The following is a 17,019-nucleotide window of genomic DNA, read 5'->3' on the forward strand; positions in this document are numbered from 1 at the left end:
TTGTTTCGGATAGAGGAACCCAATTCACCTCTAAGTTTTGGAGAAGCTTGCATAAAGCCATGGGTACGAAGCTGGATTTTAGTTCGGCTTATCACCCCCAGACCGGTGGTCAGACAGAAAGAGTAAATCAGATTATGGAGGATATGTTAAGAGCTTGCGTCCTTACCTATGGCAAGGACTGGGAACAGAATTTGCCCTATGCGGAGTTCTCATACAACAATAGTTATCAGGCAAGCCTAGGCATGTCGCCATTTGAAGCTCTTTATGGAAGAAAGTGTAGAACCCCTTTGATGTGGTCAGAAGTAGGAGAACGTACACTAACCGGACCAGCTCTCATAAAGGACGCAAAAGAATGTGTGACTGAGATTAGAGAGGAGCTAAAAGCACCTCAATCACAGCATAAGAGTTATGCAGACAAGCGAAGAAGAGAATTATGTTTTGAGGTTGGAGATTTTGTATACCTTAAGGTCTCTCCGATTCGAGGAACTCGAAGGTTTCAAGTCCAAGGAAAATTATCCCCTCGGTATATTGGACCTTACCGAGTAGTTAAAAGAGTTGGAGCGGTAGCCTACCGTATTCAACTGCCCAAGGAAATGTCAGATATACATCCGGTATTTCATGTGTCTCAGCTCAGAAAGTGCTTGAGGGTACCTGAAGAAGAAATAGTACCAGTAGAAACAATCGATCTGCAAAAAGATCTTCGGTATCAAGAAGTGCCTATCAAAATTCTGGACACTGTCACAAAAAGAACAAGGAACTCAGAAGTACGAATTTGCAGAGTGCAATGGAGCAGACACGGAGTAGGAGGAGCTACATGGGAACGCGAAGATGCGTTAAAGAAAGAATATCCTCATCTGTTCGGAACTCAGTCGAATCTCGAGGACGAGATTTATTTTAAGTGGGGTAGGTTTGTGACATCCCGAAAAATTCACCAAAATAAATCACTCGTTAAAAATAAATTTCAAAATCTTTTTCGTCATAGAGCTCAAATCTGTTCAAAATCCTTTTCCGCCCGAACTCCCAATCTCCCAAAATCATGTCCCAACAATCCGCTATCTCGACATCAGTACCAATCCCTGTCCCGTCTCTCTTTTTCTCATTCCGTGGGTACGTCGTCGACCGGCCGAGCGTCGCAACGCGCGTGGCCGACCGACGCCGCGAATCGCGCCGACCGCTCTCTCTCTCTCTCTCTTTCCCTCTCTCTCTCTCTTTTCTTTTCTTTTCTTTTCTTTTTTCCTTTTTTCCTTTTTCCTTTTTCACTTTTCTTTCTCCTCCTTCTTTCTTTCTTTCTTCCTTCTCCCTTCTCCTCCTTCCTTCTTCTCTGCCGCGCACGTGCTGCACGACGCCGAGCACTCCGCTCGATGCCGAGCGCCCCCACGCCGGCCCCCTCCAGCCCCCCACTTGCGCTGCCTGCTCACCGTCCACCACCTGCGCCGCCACCCACCCTGCTCGCCTCGGCGCCCGTGCAGTACAGCGCCGCCGGCCGCGCGAGCTCGGAGCACGCCGAGCCCGAGCTCCAACGCCGCCGTACCCACTTGCCACTGCCCCTGCCTACCCCGGCCCCTCCTCTGCACGCGTCGTGCCCACTTGCCGCCTCGGCGCGCACATGCTCCCGCGGCGAGGGCCCCCGCACAGCGCCACCGAGCCGAGCTCGGACACGCGCGACGCCCCACCATTGGCCGTCGTCCAGTCCCCTGAGCCCTCCCCTCGGTGCCGCCGCCCCCCCCCCCCCCACTTGCGCGCGCGTCCACGCTCCTGTCACCTCGCCATCGCCTCCGTGCCGCTCCGCGACGCCGAGTTGGGGCCGCCGCCATTAAAGCTCGGCGCAGAGCTGCCTCCTGCCGGCCGCCACCGCGCCCCCTCTCCCTTGCCTCGCCGCGCCTATAAAAGGGCCCCTCCGCGCAGCTCCCCGCCCCCACGAGCTCACCCGCCGCAGTGCACCCTCCTCCCTCGCTCCATAGAGCCACCGCCACGACCATCGATGACGACCGCTGCCCACCACCATGGCCAGGCCGCCACACTTCACCCCTGCTCGAGGTGAGGAGGGGAATCGATCCCCCTCACTCTCCTCTTCCTTTCCCCCTCCCTCCCGGCCGCCGCCGCCCCTAGGGAGCCGGAATCCTGTGCCGCCAGCGCCGTCCCCCCCCCCCCTCCTCTGCTTCCCGTGATGGGAGGAGGAAGAAGGAGGGCAATTTTGCTCTGAGCCCCCTCCCTTCTTTCCTATTTCCTAAAGAACGCCCCACCTCTCTAGGCCATTTTCCAAAGAAGCCCCTCTCTGATTATATTTTTGCAAAATGATCCCTCCACCCTATGAAACAATTATAAATAAACCCCTGCCATCTTCTAGAGTGGCACAACTATTTTTAGAAATTACAACTAAGTCCTTTCCTCTTCTAAAAATATTTTCCGATAAGCCCCTCTCTTATTTCTTTTAATAAATAAGCCCTCCCACCATATAAACATAATTTCAAATAGGTACCTGCCCCTTTCCAGAGTAACACAAATATTTTTTAGAAATTCTATTCAAATCCTGTCACTCCCAGAATTAATTACAAGTAGGCCCCCGGGTCCTTATTTATCCCCTAAACCCCTCTTCGGCCTATTATTTCATGCGCAAAAAATCCTAAGTTTGCCCCGAAACTTTACCACGCCATTTCTAACATAATTCCGTCCATGCCATTAAGAAATCTCCCAAAAATATTCTTTCTACCATCGTTTCTTAAGTTATTCCTGATTCGAGCTCAACGATGAAATGTTTATTTCTTTTTATTTATTGTGTGTTTGTTTGTGTGCGCCGTAGATCACGGAGACACCGAGGAAGAACCCGTCGATGAGCAGTACCGCAAGAAGGTGTGCGAGGAATAGTACCGCGAGCCCGAACCCGAAGGACAGTACCTCGATCAGGACTTCCCGGAAGGCTTTGCGAACGGCAAGTTCAATCTCATTCTTTGATTGCATATTTCGACCCAGTTTTATAAACACAACCTATTGCCCTGTTTTAAAAAATTGTATATGCTTTTACTGCTGAAACATGGTTGGATAGCCACCCCTTGGTTTGTTATAAACATTCCTTGACCACCTAGATTAACGTCTATATATGATTTATTTTTTATGGATGTTAATCGCTGCTAAAGCGCCACTTATGACCCGGTACTCGTTTTATTACACTAAAAAATGATTACAATGAGTTTTTCAAGAGGAAAATATGTGAGTGTGTACAAAGGGAAAGGTGGGATATTTGAGAAATTAAAGAAAAGAATGTTAAGATGGGATGGATGAATGGCATTCCCTGTGTGGATTGTCATATGTTGGAGGCTCGTACCGATGTGGTTGAGCAAGAAGGTTGGGAGATATCCATCTTGTCGCAATTAATAACAGAGTTGATGTGTCATCTTGCCTAACTTAATTATCGTGCAAACCACTCGACCGTTGTGTGTGGCAACGGCTTGGCATAAACCGCACTAGTTAGTCTGATAGCCATCAGGAGAGCTGAGAGCAACGGGTGATCAAGGAGAAGGGATAAGGTCATAGTGACTTATGCCCCGGTTAAACCTCAGTGATAGGTCAATGGCCCCTTGGTGGAGTCCGTGTTGGCTAGTCAGGTCTAGCTAAGGTGGGTAATGGCTTTTTTGGGATCTGCACCGACACTAAGGTGATGGTGCTGTGGTACCCCACTTGTGGGTAAAGTTGTACACCTCTACAGAGTGTAGAATCTATTCGAATAGTCGTGCTCACGGTATTGAGCGGGTTACGGTTCGGTCACATAACTAGCTTCTGGGATGGATGGTTCCATGGTGTGAGTTATTTTTGGAAAGTGTCCGGCAGTTGTGCCGTGAGCTACTGTGGATGAGGAGTCCGGTAGCATTTAAAACTTGGATCCTTTGTGTAGATCAACCCCCCTGATTACTCGGTTACTAAAGAATTGCTTTGGGGAAACTCTTTTCAAAAACAAAATCTTGCATGTGTAAAATCTAGCTTTACTGCAAATAAACCTCAGCCTTATCCTTGATTTATCCTGTGCATATCTATCGAGTAGAGGGCGTCCGCACCCAACTTTGCCTGTGGTGTTGGCCCTCTGCAAGATGCTTCTGCTGGCACGTTACTCTGAGCCCGAGCTGGATCCCATGTGGGTCGTGCTTTGGTGTATCACCGTAGCTGTTTTATTACTGATTATCATTCGTATCGAGTGTCCGCCTCCTCGGATATTTGTACAGTGATGTACCATCTGATGTAATAAATGTGTATCAGTCTTCTGAAACTGATATTTATATCACATTTAAATCACCTCTTACGAGGGACCCTTCACCGTATCGGCCTATCGCATATCGGTGATACTTAGACTGACGCCTGGTCGTGAGGATTGGAAATTCACGAGTGGTATGTGCCTACTATCCACTGTCCTCGTGTACTTGTGCCCTCGTCATCTTTCCACGACCAAAGACCAAGACCAAGACGACCAAAGAGCGGCCAAGAAAACCAACTCGCCAAGGCGCCACCGCTTCACCTTCACCTTCACCTTCACCGCCGAATCAGGCTTCAGATATAACTCTTGCTGTTGGTGGTGTTTCGCTAATGCCATACTAGTATATACTTGCTCATATATACGATTATTAATTTATTATGGATGGAACTGAATCTTTCCTCGCACTCAAAATCTGCAAATGCCCTACAATCACTTCCAAGTTTCATCTAAAAGTATATTTTCTCTTTTTTTCTTCCGAAGAATTACTGTAAGTATATGCGGTCGGTCTGTCGTGTGAACAGAAAGGAAAAAAGAAACCGGTTCGTGTAGTGCCCGCGGTTGCTTGTTTCCGCAAGCCTAGTGGTATGTGATGTGGCGAAGCGGGATGCCTGGCCTGCTCCTGCGGCCCATCCTCGCTTGCTTTTTACTTGTGGAGTGGAGTAATCAACTTCTAGCCTAATAAAAATAGAAGAGGAAGGATATGCCTGCGGGCCCACGCAGGTATGTTTGCTTGTTTGTGTAATATTTATATATATACTAGCATTTCTATTATATATATCTGCTACCTTGTTGAATCGTATGGTTTGATTATAATAGCATTTCTAGTTCCAACCGTGGGACAGCGACAGGGAACGGTTGCTTGCTCGCGCAAGATAACAACGAGACGGATCAGATTGCATGTCAGCGCAGAGAATTCCCAGGATCTCTGCATTTGATCCACGAGTTGGGTGTTCTTGTCCCCTCCGATCTGGATGATCCAAAGTCACTTGATTATGAATGAAGGCGAAGGGCGTGTGCTCAGTGTGCCCGTGGCTTGCGACGACGGTCCGTCTCGATGGCAAGGGCAGGCACGAGTAATCTGTAATGGCCGTGGCTTGGAGGGCAAGAGCAGGAGCTGGAGCAGGGGCCGTCTCCTTCCATCGCGCCGCTCATCCCAGCTCCCCGCCGCGTGTTCCTCGCGCGAGCGCGACCAGCCACAGAGAGGGAGGGAGAGAGACAAGTCGTCCCGCTGTTCCTTGCTTGCTTGTTCTCGTCTTCCTTCCTTCCTTCCTCCCTCGCAGCTCTGCTCTACTACTACTACTCTCTCTCCATCATTATTGTTCCCCACCCAACATCACACAACTCCCCTCTCTCTCTCTCTCCCTGTCCCTCTCTCTCTCGTCAGTCAAATCAAAGCCAAGGAGCCGAGGAGTGAGCAAGAAAAGAAAGGAAAGGAAAAGGAAAAGAAACGCCTCGCCTCGCCTCGCCTCCTCCTCGGACTCCGGCCGGCGAGCCACCTCAGCACCTCACCGCCGTCGGTCCAAGCAAGCATGGCAGAGGTATGGCAATGGCACACACGTACCATCTGGTCCATCTCCCACACTCTGCTCCCGACTATTCCGAATCGAATGGGGTGATTCAGCGGGGCTCGTCGTCTTACTACTACTCCCTGCTTTGCCTTGCATGCGATGCTACTCCACTCCACTAACAAGAACAGGTAGAGCGGCGGCTTAGTCCGCGTGGCGTGCGGCGGCAGGGCGTTAGTGCTCTGCCTGCCTCCAAGATTCAGCTTGCTTGCAGTGCGGGAGAAACCAAAAAAAGAAAAAACAAGGCGGCAAATCCACCGGGGGAAGGGGGCAAATCCACCCGGAATGCTTGCTTTCGCGGGACACCTCCTGCCGATTTGCTTGCGGGGAGGATTTGGGGGGTGGTGGGGTTTTGGAATCGCGTAGGCGTGCTGCGTAGCCGATCCCCCGATATCCCCTCCTCCCCCGCTGCCGTCGCATTGCGTTGGCGATTCATTCTCCGCGCCTCCAATCCACCGCTGCCTTACGCCCAGGGAGAAGCAACCCCCCACACAATCTCCAGCGCACTTCGGCTTGCCGGCCTCTGCCCGTCATATAATCCAGAGAGCCCAGACCCAAACCCGCCAGTAGAACAGAGCAGGCTCCTCTCCTTTCCTCTGTTATTACTTGTTGAGGCAGCCTGAGGAGCCAACAGTGCAACAACAAGAGGTCCGTTAGCTTTACCCTTCTTTTTTTCCCCGTGTTCTCTGTCCCTCTCTCTCTCTCTTTGTTCCTCCTTTCTTCCCGCTCCCCTGTTTGCAAATCTGATTCCATTTCTTCTTTTCCAATTTCGGGAGGACAATCTTTTCTATGTGACGGACAAAGTACCTACCTGCCTGAACTTGCTATTTTTCCTTGGGGAAACAAGGAAGCGACTTCTTTCTCACCTGACCTTTTTCTCCACTGTCCCATTGCTTTTTGTTCTCATTGCCTTGATAAAAAATAGGAATTACTAGTTTTTGCTTCAGGGGGGAGTGGGTGCTTGTGATCGCACAAGATACAAATCCCGCCTTCGTTTCCTGCTATCTGTGCCGTCCACTTTCTTTCATCTTATCCTTTGAAATTTCTTGAGCAGGAGGCAACTAATGAGAGGGGCAATAACATCCAGGGATTGAGTTGAGGTCAACAAGCTGGGATACACGAGCAAAGGGAAGTGAGTCGAGGCGCGAGTTCCTGCACCTATGGTGATAGCATCTGGAGCTGTCGACAGGGGGCACCTGTCGCCCTTTGCCACACTGCCAGAATCATCATCCTCGTCATTCTTCTCAGAGGATCTCGTCCCTGCTGAGGTTAGCAATGAAAACCTTGCTCTTTTATCTTTCTTTTTCACTGATAAAATGCAGTATCGCTAGCACTACATCGACGTGATTTACTTTCCATGTTTCACGCAGAGGCAAGTCAGATTTTGGAAACCAGAGTCAATGGTCGACCACAAAGGTGCGGATCATGCTTCATTTTTTTATTTGTTCATGATTCTTGCTTCTTGCATGATTGAAATCGTCGGTTAGGCGCTATATTTTCAATTCCTCATACACCCTTACAAAACGTATGGTCCTTTCTATACTAGCTGTTGGCAGTTAGCAGAGTTATTGTGCCTTCAATAAAATCTCCTAAAATGATGCATACCTAACTTGCCTTGTCCAACTCATGCTGCAGAAAACAGCTCATAAACTCATGCATCATGTTTATGCACCAAGGGGGATATTCTGCCTGCTGGTTTTCCTGCTCGATTCTTGCCTATTCATTCAAACCTTAACTAACTGACTAAACCAGAAAGTTAGGCTGCTGGCCTGCTGCAACAATTTAGAAGTTTGCATACTTCATCAGCATCCAATATTTAGTAAGAATTTTGGGCGCAACTGGGCAGGGAATGTGCCCGAGCTTTTCTTACACTGGAATGTTTATAGAATTTCTGCTAAAGACAGTTAGGTAGGAATTAGTTGGAAGGTTCAGTAAGCGCAGTTAGCAATTAAATGCCTTGATCGATGCATCATCCGACTCATGTTTCAAAGGCTGTAACTTGACAAGTCAATAGATTGAACTGCTCTTCAGGCACTGAGTGTATTCGTTCATGTCCATTAATGTCAGGAAGCAAGTCAGCTTTCGCTTCTCCACTTGATAAGGTCCATTCCATGGGAGCAAATACTGTTAGTGGTTTGGAACATCCACGAGGGCAAGCCTTCAAGGGTCAACTGGACATGCTTAGCCTTGGTAATTTGATGGGCCAAGAAGAAAATACTTCAAGCCTACCATCAATTTCATGGGGAGATATCCTCGGTAGCTCCAGATCCAGTCTTGGCTCCTCTACTAGAGGGGCAGCTTTTGTTGAACCAACTAGTGCTGACCAACATGTGCGTGATTATGGAAACTACCTTTCATCCAGCTCCTTATCCGAAGTGTTCATTAGCAAATGTGAGTTCCCTTTGCACTTCTCAAAAAATTTGGTTGTGTTACTTGAGATTGTGGGGCTGGACAGCTGGTACATCATTAGTCGGTTTCTTTATTTACCTTGACAATGTTTTGTTCCCTTGCCTTATTGCTTCTGCAGCAAGGATGATGGTAGGTGACGTTCCTGGCAAATCTGCTGATGCAATTAACTCTGGTTGCGAGGGAGATGAACCTCTAGGATCCATGAAAGAAATGGAAGCTCAAACTATTGGAGACCTCCTTCCTGATGACGATGATTTGATATCTGGAATCACTGATGGCTTCGAATGCGCTGGCTTGTCTAACCAGGATGATGCTGATGAAGATATATTCTACACTGGAGGAGGTATGGAGCTAGATAATGATGATTCCAGCAATAGTGACAAATTTCATGAAAGATCCTTCGATAGTCAGCTTTCTCGGAAGCACTCTATTAGTAAACACCCTTCCAGAGCTCTCATTGTAAAAAATATTAACCCGAGCATTGAAGATTCTGAGCTAAGGGTTCAATTTCAGGTTTCAACTCTTTCCTCATTCTCTATTGATATTTCATTTTGCTTTAGTAAATGCTGTCCTTTGGGGCTCATATATGTAACATCCTTCCATATGGACCTCCAGCAATATGGGGACATACAGGCTCTCCACACGTCCTGCAAGAACCATGGATTTGTTACAGTGTCTTACTATGACATAAGAGCTGCACAGAATGCAATGAGAGCACTCCATAACACACCTCTGGGGCTGATGAACCTTGATGTTCAATTTTCCATTACTAAGGTAAACACACTATCAGTTTTATCAAAGTGGAAATGTTTCATAACTGTTGACGCAAATCTCGGTCAACACACGAACGCACTAGATCGTGCGGCGCGAGAAAGAGCTCGATGCAGCTCTCCCTACGTGGAGCGGTCAGACCGGTCTAAAGGACCGGTCAGACCGGTCGCCGGTGAGAATCGGCGACGGCCGACGAACGCGAACCCGGGAGGGACCCCGTAAGGGTAGGCGCACGTAGGGTTGTTCTAGGATCGGCAGGCCACCTAGAACGCCTTCAAACGTCGCGGAGACGAAGGAAGAACAGCAGATGGGGTTGGAAAAGCTAGGGTTTGGAGAAGAGGATAAAAAGTAGAGTTTGTATTGATTTTGTTCGATTGTCTTCTTTAATCGGCAGTGACCCTTTATATTTATAGGGTGTGGTGGACTTATCCCGCAAGAAATTCTGTTTACAGATCTAAATCTATGAAAAATCCTAGTTGTCCTTGGACTCTACCTGGACCGGTCAGGCCGGTCGGACCTACCGGTCAGACCGGTCGGTCCCTGCCGGATAGGCCACAGTGCCTCGACCGGTCAGACCGGTTGGTGCTAATTTTGGCTGTCAACATATGCCCCCTTGTTTTTTGGTAAAGCTTGCTTGCCAAAAAAACATTCTTCTGAACCAAAATTGTCTAAGGGCGATGATTAACACTACATCGGTCATTTTTTGTACTAAAGGCGATAAACAATTATTGGCCATGTTTTGTTCAAGTCGATGTTGAAACAACTTGTTTGGGCCGCCGCACCTTCTTCATTGTCGCAGACGTCTTTAGCACGGCCTCCACTTGTTGTTCCATTGCCTCCTTGCGCATATGTTGCAGCCTTCGCTTCTGAGTATGAGACAGCCTGAGGGACACCACCTCGGCTGTAAATACTTTGAATCTTGCTCCTTGCTCTTTTCATTCTCTTTGCTGCCTTCAATATCTTGCCTGACCGGATTATTGCTAGCAACAATCGGTCTTTGTAGTAATGCATGATTTGGATACATAGGAGGATATTGAATATAATATGACTGCATATGCATCCTACTATAATCCATAGGTGTATAAAAGTAAGGATACCAGCAATACCATGGAGAAATCGGTCCACTAGATGAAGTATAATTACCTTGACTCGATTGCTCTTGATGTCTTGAAGATGATCCCGTATCCTTGACTTTGCTTGGTGGCCCCTTCTGTCTCTGAGCACTCCCTTCCTTCTCATATTTGGCCAAGAGTTCCTTAAAACTCGGCCTTGTCTTGATTTTGGAGGAGTTCCCAGATTTACTGGGCACACCGGTCAGACCGGTCCCACGACCGGTCAGACCGGTTGAACCGGTCAGACCGCCGCTGTGGCCGGTCAGACCGGTCGACTTGTTGTCGGCCTTCTTCTTCTTGTCTTGCCCCCCGAGTATTTTTGCGTCTTGAGGGATCTTCTGTGTCAGCTTCTTTTCAGGTCTTTCATCACCAATAACTACGTCCTTCCCCTTGGTTGATTCGGCTTGACTCGGCCGAACTAGCACTTTAGGATTATTCAATTCCAACACATGCACTGGGAAAGGATTCTGATCAACCTGCATATTAGGAATAGCCCATCGTCTTTCATTAATGGCCGATTGAATTTGTCTACGTAACACATTGCAATCATTAGTAGCATGTGAAAAAGTATTATGAAATTTGCAATATGCTCGCCGCTTCAACTCTTCAAGCGGCGGTGGAGTATGTGACATCTTGACATATCCAATCCTATATAACTCATCAAATATCCTCTCGCACTTGGATACTTCAAAAGTAAATCGTTCATCTTGCCGATTTTTCTGAATCGGCTTAAGAGCAGAACAAGTAAATGGTTTAGCTTGAGATGGCCAAGCAAACTCAGCAGCATACACATCATTAGACTCATCGTCCGAACAATTTGAATTGCATTCTAAAGCATGCACACTAGAACGATGATGCCTATGAGATTCTTGAGACTCTTTGCTTCGGCTTTCTACAGCCAAAGCTCTTTGATGCACCTGAGTAACAGTAAAAAAATCATAGCCTTCTAATCTTTCTTTAATATGAGAGCGCAAGCCATTAAAAGCCAAATCAGCTAAATCCTTTTCTGCAATATTCACACTAAAGCATCGGTTTTTTGTATCGCGGAATCGTCTTATATAATCATTGACAGATTCATCACACGATTATCTAACCGATGTCAAGTGAGACAATTTAAGCTCATCATGCCCACAGAAAAAGTGCTCATGGAACTTCTGCTCTAATTGCTCCCATGAGCCAATAGAATTAGGTGCCAAAGATGAAAACCATGAGAAAGCGGTTCCAGTTAGAGATAAAGAAAATAAACGCACTTTTAACTCGTTTATTGAACCAGCTTCTCCTAATTGGGCAAGATACTGACTAATATGTTCAAAATTACTCCTAGTATCTTCCCCACTGAATTTAACAAACTCAGGCAACCTAAAACCAGCAGGGTATGCAACCGGATCAAACGAAGTAGGATACGGCTTTTGGTATGTGCGGGTTTTACTTCTAACATCCACTCCAAAACTTTCTCTAAGCAGATTAGTCAAATCATTCTTATAATCAGTAAGCATTTTATCGAAATTACTCGAAGAATTTGGCTGTGTGAATGTAGATACCTCACGCTGGTTTGGAACAAAATGACCGGATGGACTGGTCGATACGACCAGTCGGACCGGTTGGAGGGAACCGGTCTGACCGGGCTGATATACCGGTCTGACCGGGTCTCTGCCGGTTTTGCCAACGCTGCACATATTGGTCGAACATCTCGTCGGAGATAGGACCGGTGTGTGGCACTGAATTCCTGGAGATTTCTGGTGGTGTGTACTGAACAATCTCGTTCGTTCGGCTAATGTTGGCCGAACCAGGAATACTCATAATAGGATCAGTATATGTGGGTGTAATAGTTTGACCACTGAAATAATTTATCGGCATCCCATATTGAGGTTGACTCATAGGAGATGCTGCCGATGGTTGAGGAACATAAAATTCAGAAGTAGAAACAGATGGAGATTCATCGGCTGATTCTGTTTTCTTACCAGCCGATTCCTTTTCCTTAGAGCTAAGCCAATTAACCCAATAAACATCACGCTCAGCTAACAATTTCTGAATTTGTTCCATAGTAACACCAGAAGGTGGAGCAGTTGCAGTAGGTGTTACCTCAGTAGATGCATCCGAGGAGGTAGAAGCGAAGTCGATCTCCTTAATCTTGGTGACATTGCCGCGTCGATCGACCTTGATGCTCGCAAGCGCCGCTTGTAGATCTTCTTCATCACACTTCTTCTTGCGCTCATCCAGCAGCAGACGAACATCCTCCGGAAGATGCTCATATGTCAAAGGGATGATGTTCTCCTTGTCGATTTATGTGTTGGAGCCCATCTTCTTTGGAGCAGATTAGATCGGTTTTATTAACCAAGATCTTTCTTCCCCAGCGGAGTCGCCAAAAAATATGTTGACGCAAATCTCGGTCAACACACGAACGCACTAGATCGTGCGGCGCGAGAAAGAGCTCGATGCAGCTCTCCCTGCGTGGAGCTGTCAGACCGGTCTAAAGGACCGGTCAGACCGGTCGCCGGTGAGAATCGGCGACGGCCGACGAACGCGAACCCGGGAGGGACCCCGTAAGGGTAGGCGCACGTAGGGTTGTTCTAGGATCGGCAGGCCACCTAGAACGCCTTCAAACGTCGCGGAGACGAAGGAAGAACAGCAGATGGGGTTGGAAAAGCTAGGGTTTGGAGAAGAGGATAAAAAGTAGAGTTTGTATTGATTTTGTTCGATTGTCTTCTTTAATCGGCAGTGACCCTTTATATTTATAGGGTGGGGTGGACTTATCCCACAAGAAATCATGTTTACAGATCTAAATCTATGAAAAATCCTAGTTGTACTCGGACTCTACCTGGACCGGTCAGACCGGTTGGACCTATCGGTCAAACCGGTCGGTCCCTGCCGGATAGGCCACAGTGCCTCGACCGGTCAGACCGGTTGGGGCCAATTTTGGCTGTCAACAATAACCTGCATGATAATATGGTTCAAAATCTTCTTCAATTGGTAGACTAAGACTTGAGTAGCTTAATGCTGCGAATCTATCAAATGTACTGATGCTCTCTCTTTGTGTTACTTCACTAGGAAAATGTTCTAAACAGAGATGCCAACAATGGAATACTGGCTGTATCTATCTTTGACTCTTCCATATCCAACCATGATCTTCTCCAAATATTTAGTGTTTATGGCGATGTCAAGGAGGTAGTATTATTTCTGAACTCTGCCTTACGAAATTTGATATCCAATCTTCTGACCATCTCTTTCCTTTTGGGCTATAGATTCGCAAGGCCCCTACAGGAAGCAATAAGATATTTGTAGAATTCTATGATGTCAGAGCAGCAGAAGTAGCGCTGAATAACCTTAACAAGGGTGATATGTCATGCTCAAAAATCAAGGTTGAGCATAGCCGTTCTGGAGGGGCAGGATTATGGTAATTAGCTTGGCTGGCACTTTCTCACTGTTTATGTCAACATCTAGTTGTACTGGCATTTTACATTGCTGTTTACCTTCATAAGGACTGGTTATGTTTTTTTTTTTTGAACTTAATGGACTGGTTATGTTGTCAGAGATGCACTTTTCTTCATGACGGGGGAGTCTTGGACTAATATGTATAAGATACTGCAAATGCTTATAGATGTAGGACAAAATGAATTCCCCTTCATATTTTTCACAGTTTCACTTAGCTTTTATTGTGCTGATGTAATTGTTTGACAGTCTGTTCTTCCATATATGGTAAATGTAAATTAACTATCACAATTCACAATTCACTCTTTTAACTTTTAGTATTTGCATGAGAACCAAACAAATGGCCAGACAACTATTACTTTTATCATGTCTAATGAATGAGTGGCTGTATAGTTGCATCTGAATTCTAAACTCCCTGTCGCATGCTTTCTGCTTGGCAAGTTGTACTATGTTGCCACCGAACCCTATCAGTTTGTGTGTTGAAGTAACTTGTTTCATGTGTACTTAACAGCTTCATGAAGCAATGTTCCGGAGAATGGAAGCAGGATACTGTAACTCTCCAACTTAAGAACTCTCCACCTGGGACTATTGGTATGTAATATATGTATAGCTATTTTTTTTACATGGTTTACCCCTTCTGTTCATAAATTTTTAACCTGCATTTCCTTTTCACATGATAAACAGGAAAGTCAGACCCTAAAAGTTGGGAGAACGGCACCATTCATAATTTATATACTCCAGTTAGACCACAGCTCCATGGCTTCTCTGTGAATGGTTCTCCGAAGCTGTCATCACCTATTAGAATTGAACCTACACGTCAGCACAACAATCAAGCTACCCTTGGTGAATTTAATGGGTCGCTCAGTCATGGAAGCTTTGGACGTGGACTGCAAGTCTTCCACCCACACTCACTGCCAGAGTGTCATAATGGCATTTGCAATAGCAAGTCCATGACATTAAATACCAGGAATTCGGGCTTCAGGCTAGCTGAAGGAGTGGACTATAATAACCATAAAATCTGCTCCTGTGATCGTCATGGTCATTCCTCTGATCAAAGTGAAGGTAGAAATTCTCTGCCAAACTGCTTGTAGTTTTGTTTTTGCAAAACTTTGTTTAATTGCTTTTCATGTTTAATATGGATTTATAAAATAGGAGTTCTTTATGACAAGTGTACTTTTTTGTCACTAGATTGTGTTACATGTCTCTGCTGTTTCAAGGCATCTATATATACTATATACATATAAGTTTGTTGATGTGTTAGCTGATGTTATACTTCTTGGGATTTCCTTTTGTTCTTCTGTTCCAAAGTTCATCAGTTCAATTTTTTTTCAGCACTTGGAGTTACTGAAATTGGAAGTTGCCCCCTTCATGGACATCACCACACCTGGAATAACTCAAATGGTATTCCTCAGAGCCCCTCTGCTCCAATGTTGTGGTCCAACTTCCATCAACCAATGCATATGCATGGCTACCCTGCCATGCCACCTCATTTGCGGAACACTGGTGCTCATCCTATGGAGCAACATCACCTGGGTTCAGCTCCAAGCAATGTTGGTGGTTTTGCAAATGTACATTCCTTTCATCCAGGATCACTTGAAAACGTAGGGTTTCCTGGTAGCCCTCAACTCTATCCATCAGATATCCCTGTATTTGCACCTGCCAGAGGAAATTACAGGGAGACCATGTTCTCCCCTGTGAATGCTGGGTTTCCGTCACTTCAACAAATATTTCATGCAACGAACGGAAGGAGTCCAATGTTGCGTGTTTCTACTTCATATGATGCCACTAATGATCGGATCAGGAGCCGCAGGCATGATGGAAATGGTGCCCAGTCTGAAAACAAGAAGCAATTTGAGCTTGACCTTGACCGGATTGCGAAGGGTGAAGACTCGCGCACTACACTGATGATAAAAAACATTCCTAACAAGTACGTTTACACCTTGTGCCATTTTTTAATTCCATATTATCTGTATCATTTTGGCCTTCTTTCTTCCCTGACTTGCTACCCTTGATGCTATCAACAGGTACAACTGTAAGCTACTTTTGGCTGTCATTGACGAGAATCACCGAGGAACATATGATTTCATCTATCTTCCAATTGATTTTAAGGTATGTTATTCTTTTTCCCCTAAATATGATGGTAGAAATTTGCAGTAATATTCTGGCATTGACTCTTGCAATGTCTGCCTTCCTCAGAACAAGTGTAATGTGGGCTATGCTTTCATCAATATGATTGATCCACAGCACATAATTCCATTTTACAAGGTATATGGCTATGTCCTCGGGCCTTACTAGATAACTCATATTAATGGGAAGTATGTCCAGTTTAACTCACCTTTTGGATTGAACATATGTTGGTAGGAAGTAATTGGAGCTTGGTAATTTTGTGCAGACATTCAATGGCAAGAAATGGGAGAAGTTCAATAGTGAGAAAGTGGCATCACTTGCATACGCCAGGATCCAGGGAAGGAATGCTTTGATTGCCCATTTTCAGAATTCTAGCCTGATGAATGAAGAAAAATGGTGCCGTCCTATGCTTTTCCACAAAGATGGTCCAAATGCTGGAGATCAGGTACGAATATGTTGCTGCTGTTGTCATCGCTGTAAACCTCCAGATTACAAGTAGTGAATGCCATATTGAGTCCATGGGTCAGTCCCACATTAAGATTAACAGTCATTAACTTTACACAATTTGTTCAGGAGCCTTTCCCTGTAGGGAACAATGTCCGGACTCGTTCTGGGAGAAACAGACCGCTCACTGGTTCAGACACTAAAGAGGGAAGTCCATCGACCTCACCTAACTAAGAAAAGCGTAGCGAGAGAGCCCAGTTCAAGTCTGCTCCCAACTGGGGATTAAGTAATGTTTGATCACTAACTGGAGGCTGAAGAACCTGTAATAAACCATTCCCTGTTTTGATTTCTCTCTTTCTTTTTGTCCTCATCGGCAAGGCTGTGACATGAGTTCGACGATTAGCAAGAACTCTGCTCTGCATGGGCCTGCTGAAGATTCGCCCTAAATTATGCCTCAGTTTTGCCTTATAATCGGAGCAACCTATATGTACGGAGAAGAGCAAGCAGGTGAAGAGCAGAAATGGTAGAGGTGCTGTGTTTCAGGCGTTGAGGCGGGTGAAAATGAATTTGTACAGCAGAATTATCGAGATTGTGAAACGCTAATCAACTTGAATTGTTTAATTTATGTTCATTTTGCCACGTTGTCTTGTCTTTCCTTACATTATACATGCAGAGCATCTTCAGTAAATTACTCATCCCTCTAACTAATAAAAAAAAAATGATGTTTTGATGATTGGAGGTCCTCCAGCAGATTACCAATCCAATTCTTGTTACCTAAAATTTTTTTGGTAATCACTAAAATGCGCCTCCCTCTCATCTAAACTCACCTAAATGAAGGGGATTTTTCTCTTTACTTTATTCTTGGTGATTGGATTTTGGTAGTTTGTTGTAGCAACTATTTTAGTAATCACTAAAACAC

At 45.9% G+C, this 17,019-nt stretch overlaps 1 protein-coding gene across 6 annotated transcripts; it reads left to right on the forward strand.

Moving 5' to 3' along the window:
* Window positions 1-5,418: 5,418 nt before the first annotated feature.
* Window positions 5,419-16,739, forward strand: LOC120664368 (protein MEI2-like 3). Of its 6 annotated transcripts, none has more exons than XM_039943554.1 (15): window positions 5,419-5,781; window positions 6,863-7,076; window positions 7,179-7,224; window positions 7,876-8,199; window positions 8,336-8,730; window positions 8,833-8,991; window positions 13,149-13,265; window positions 13,343-13,494; window positions 14,041-14,120; window positions 14,214-14,591; window positions 14,862-15,456; window positions 15,554-15,638; window positions 15,726-15,794; window positions 15,922-16,101; window positions 16,230-16,739. In XM_039943554.1, exons 2-15 carry the CDS (start codon window positions 6,969-6,971, stop codon window positions 16,332-16,334), a joined length of 2,793 nt encoding a protein of 930 aa, XP_039799488.1. In that variant the 5' UTR covers window positions 5,419-5,781; window positions 6,863-6,968; the 3' UTR covers window positions 16,335-16,739. The 6 variants fall into 6 exon arrangements, with proteins under 6 accessions (XP_039799488.1, XP_039799485.1, XP_039799487.1 ...); XM_039943551.1 differs by having other exon boundaries at window positions 5,430-5,781; window positions 7,840-8,199; XM_039943553.1 differs by having other exon boundaries at window positions 5,430-5,781; window positions 6,896-7,076; window positions 7,840-8,199.
* Window positions 16,740-17,019: the final 280 nt, after the last annotated feature.

This window comes from Panicum virgatum, chromosome 3N, assembly GCF_016808335.1.
Source record: "Panicum virgatum strain AP13 chromosome 3N, P.virgatum_v5, whole genome shotgun sequence".
Classification (NCBI taxonomy): domain Eukaryota; kingdom Viridiplantae; phylum Streptophyta; class Magnoliopsida; order Poales; family Poaceae; genus Panicum; species Panicum virgatum.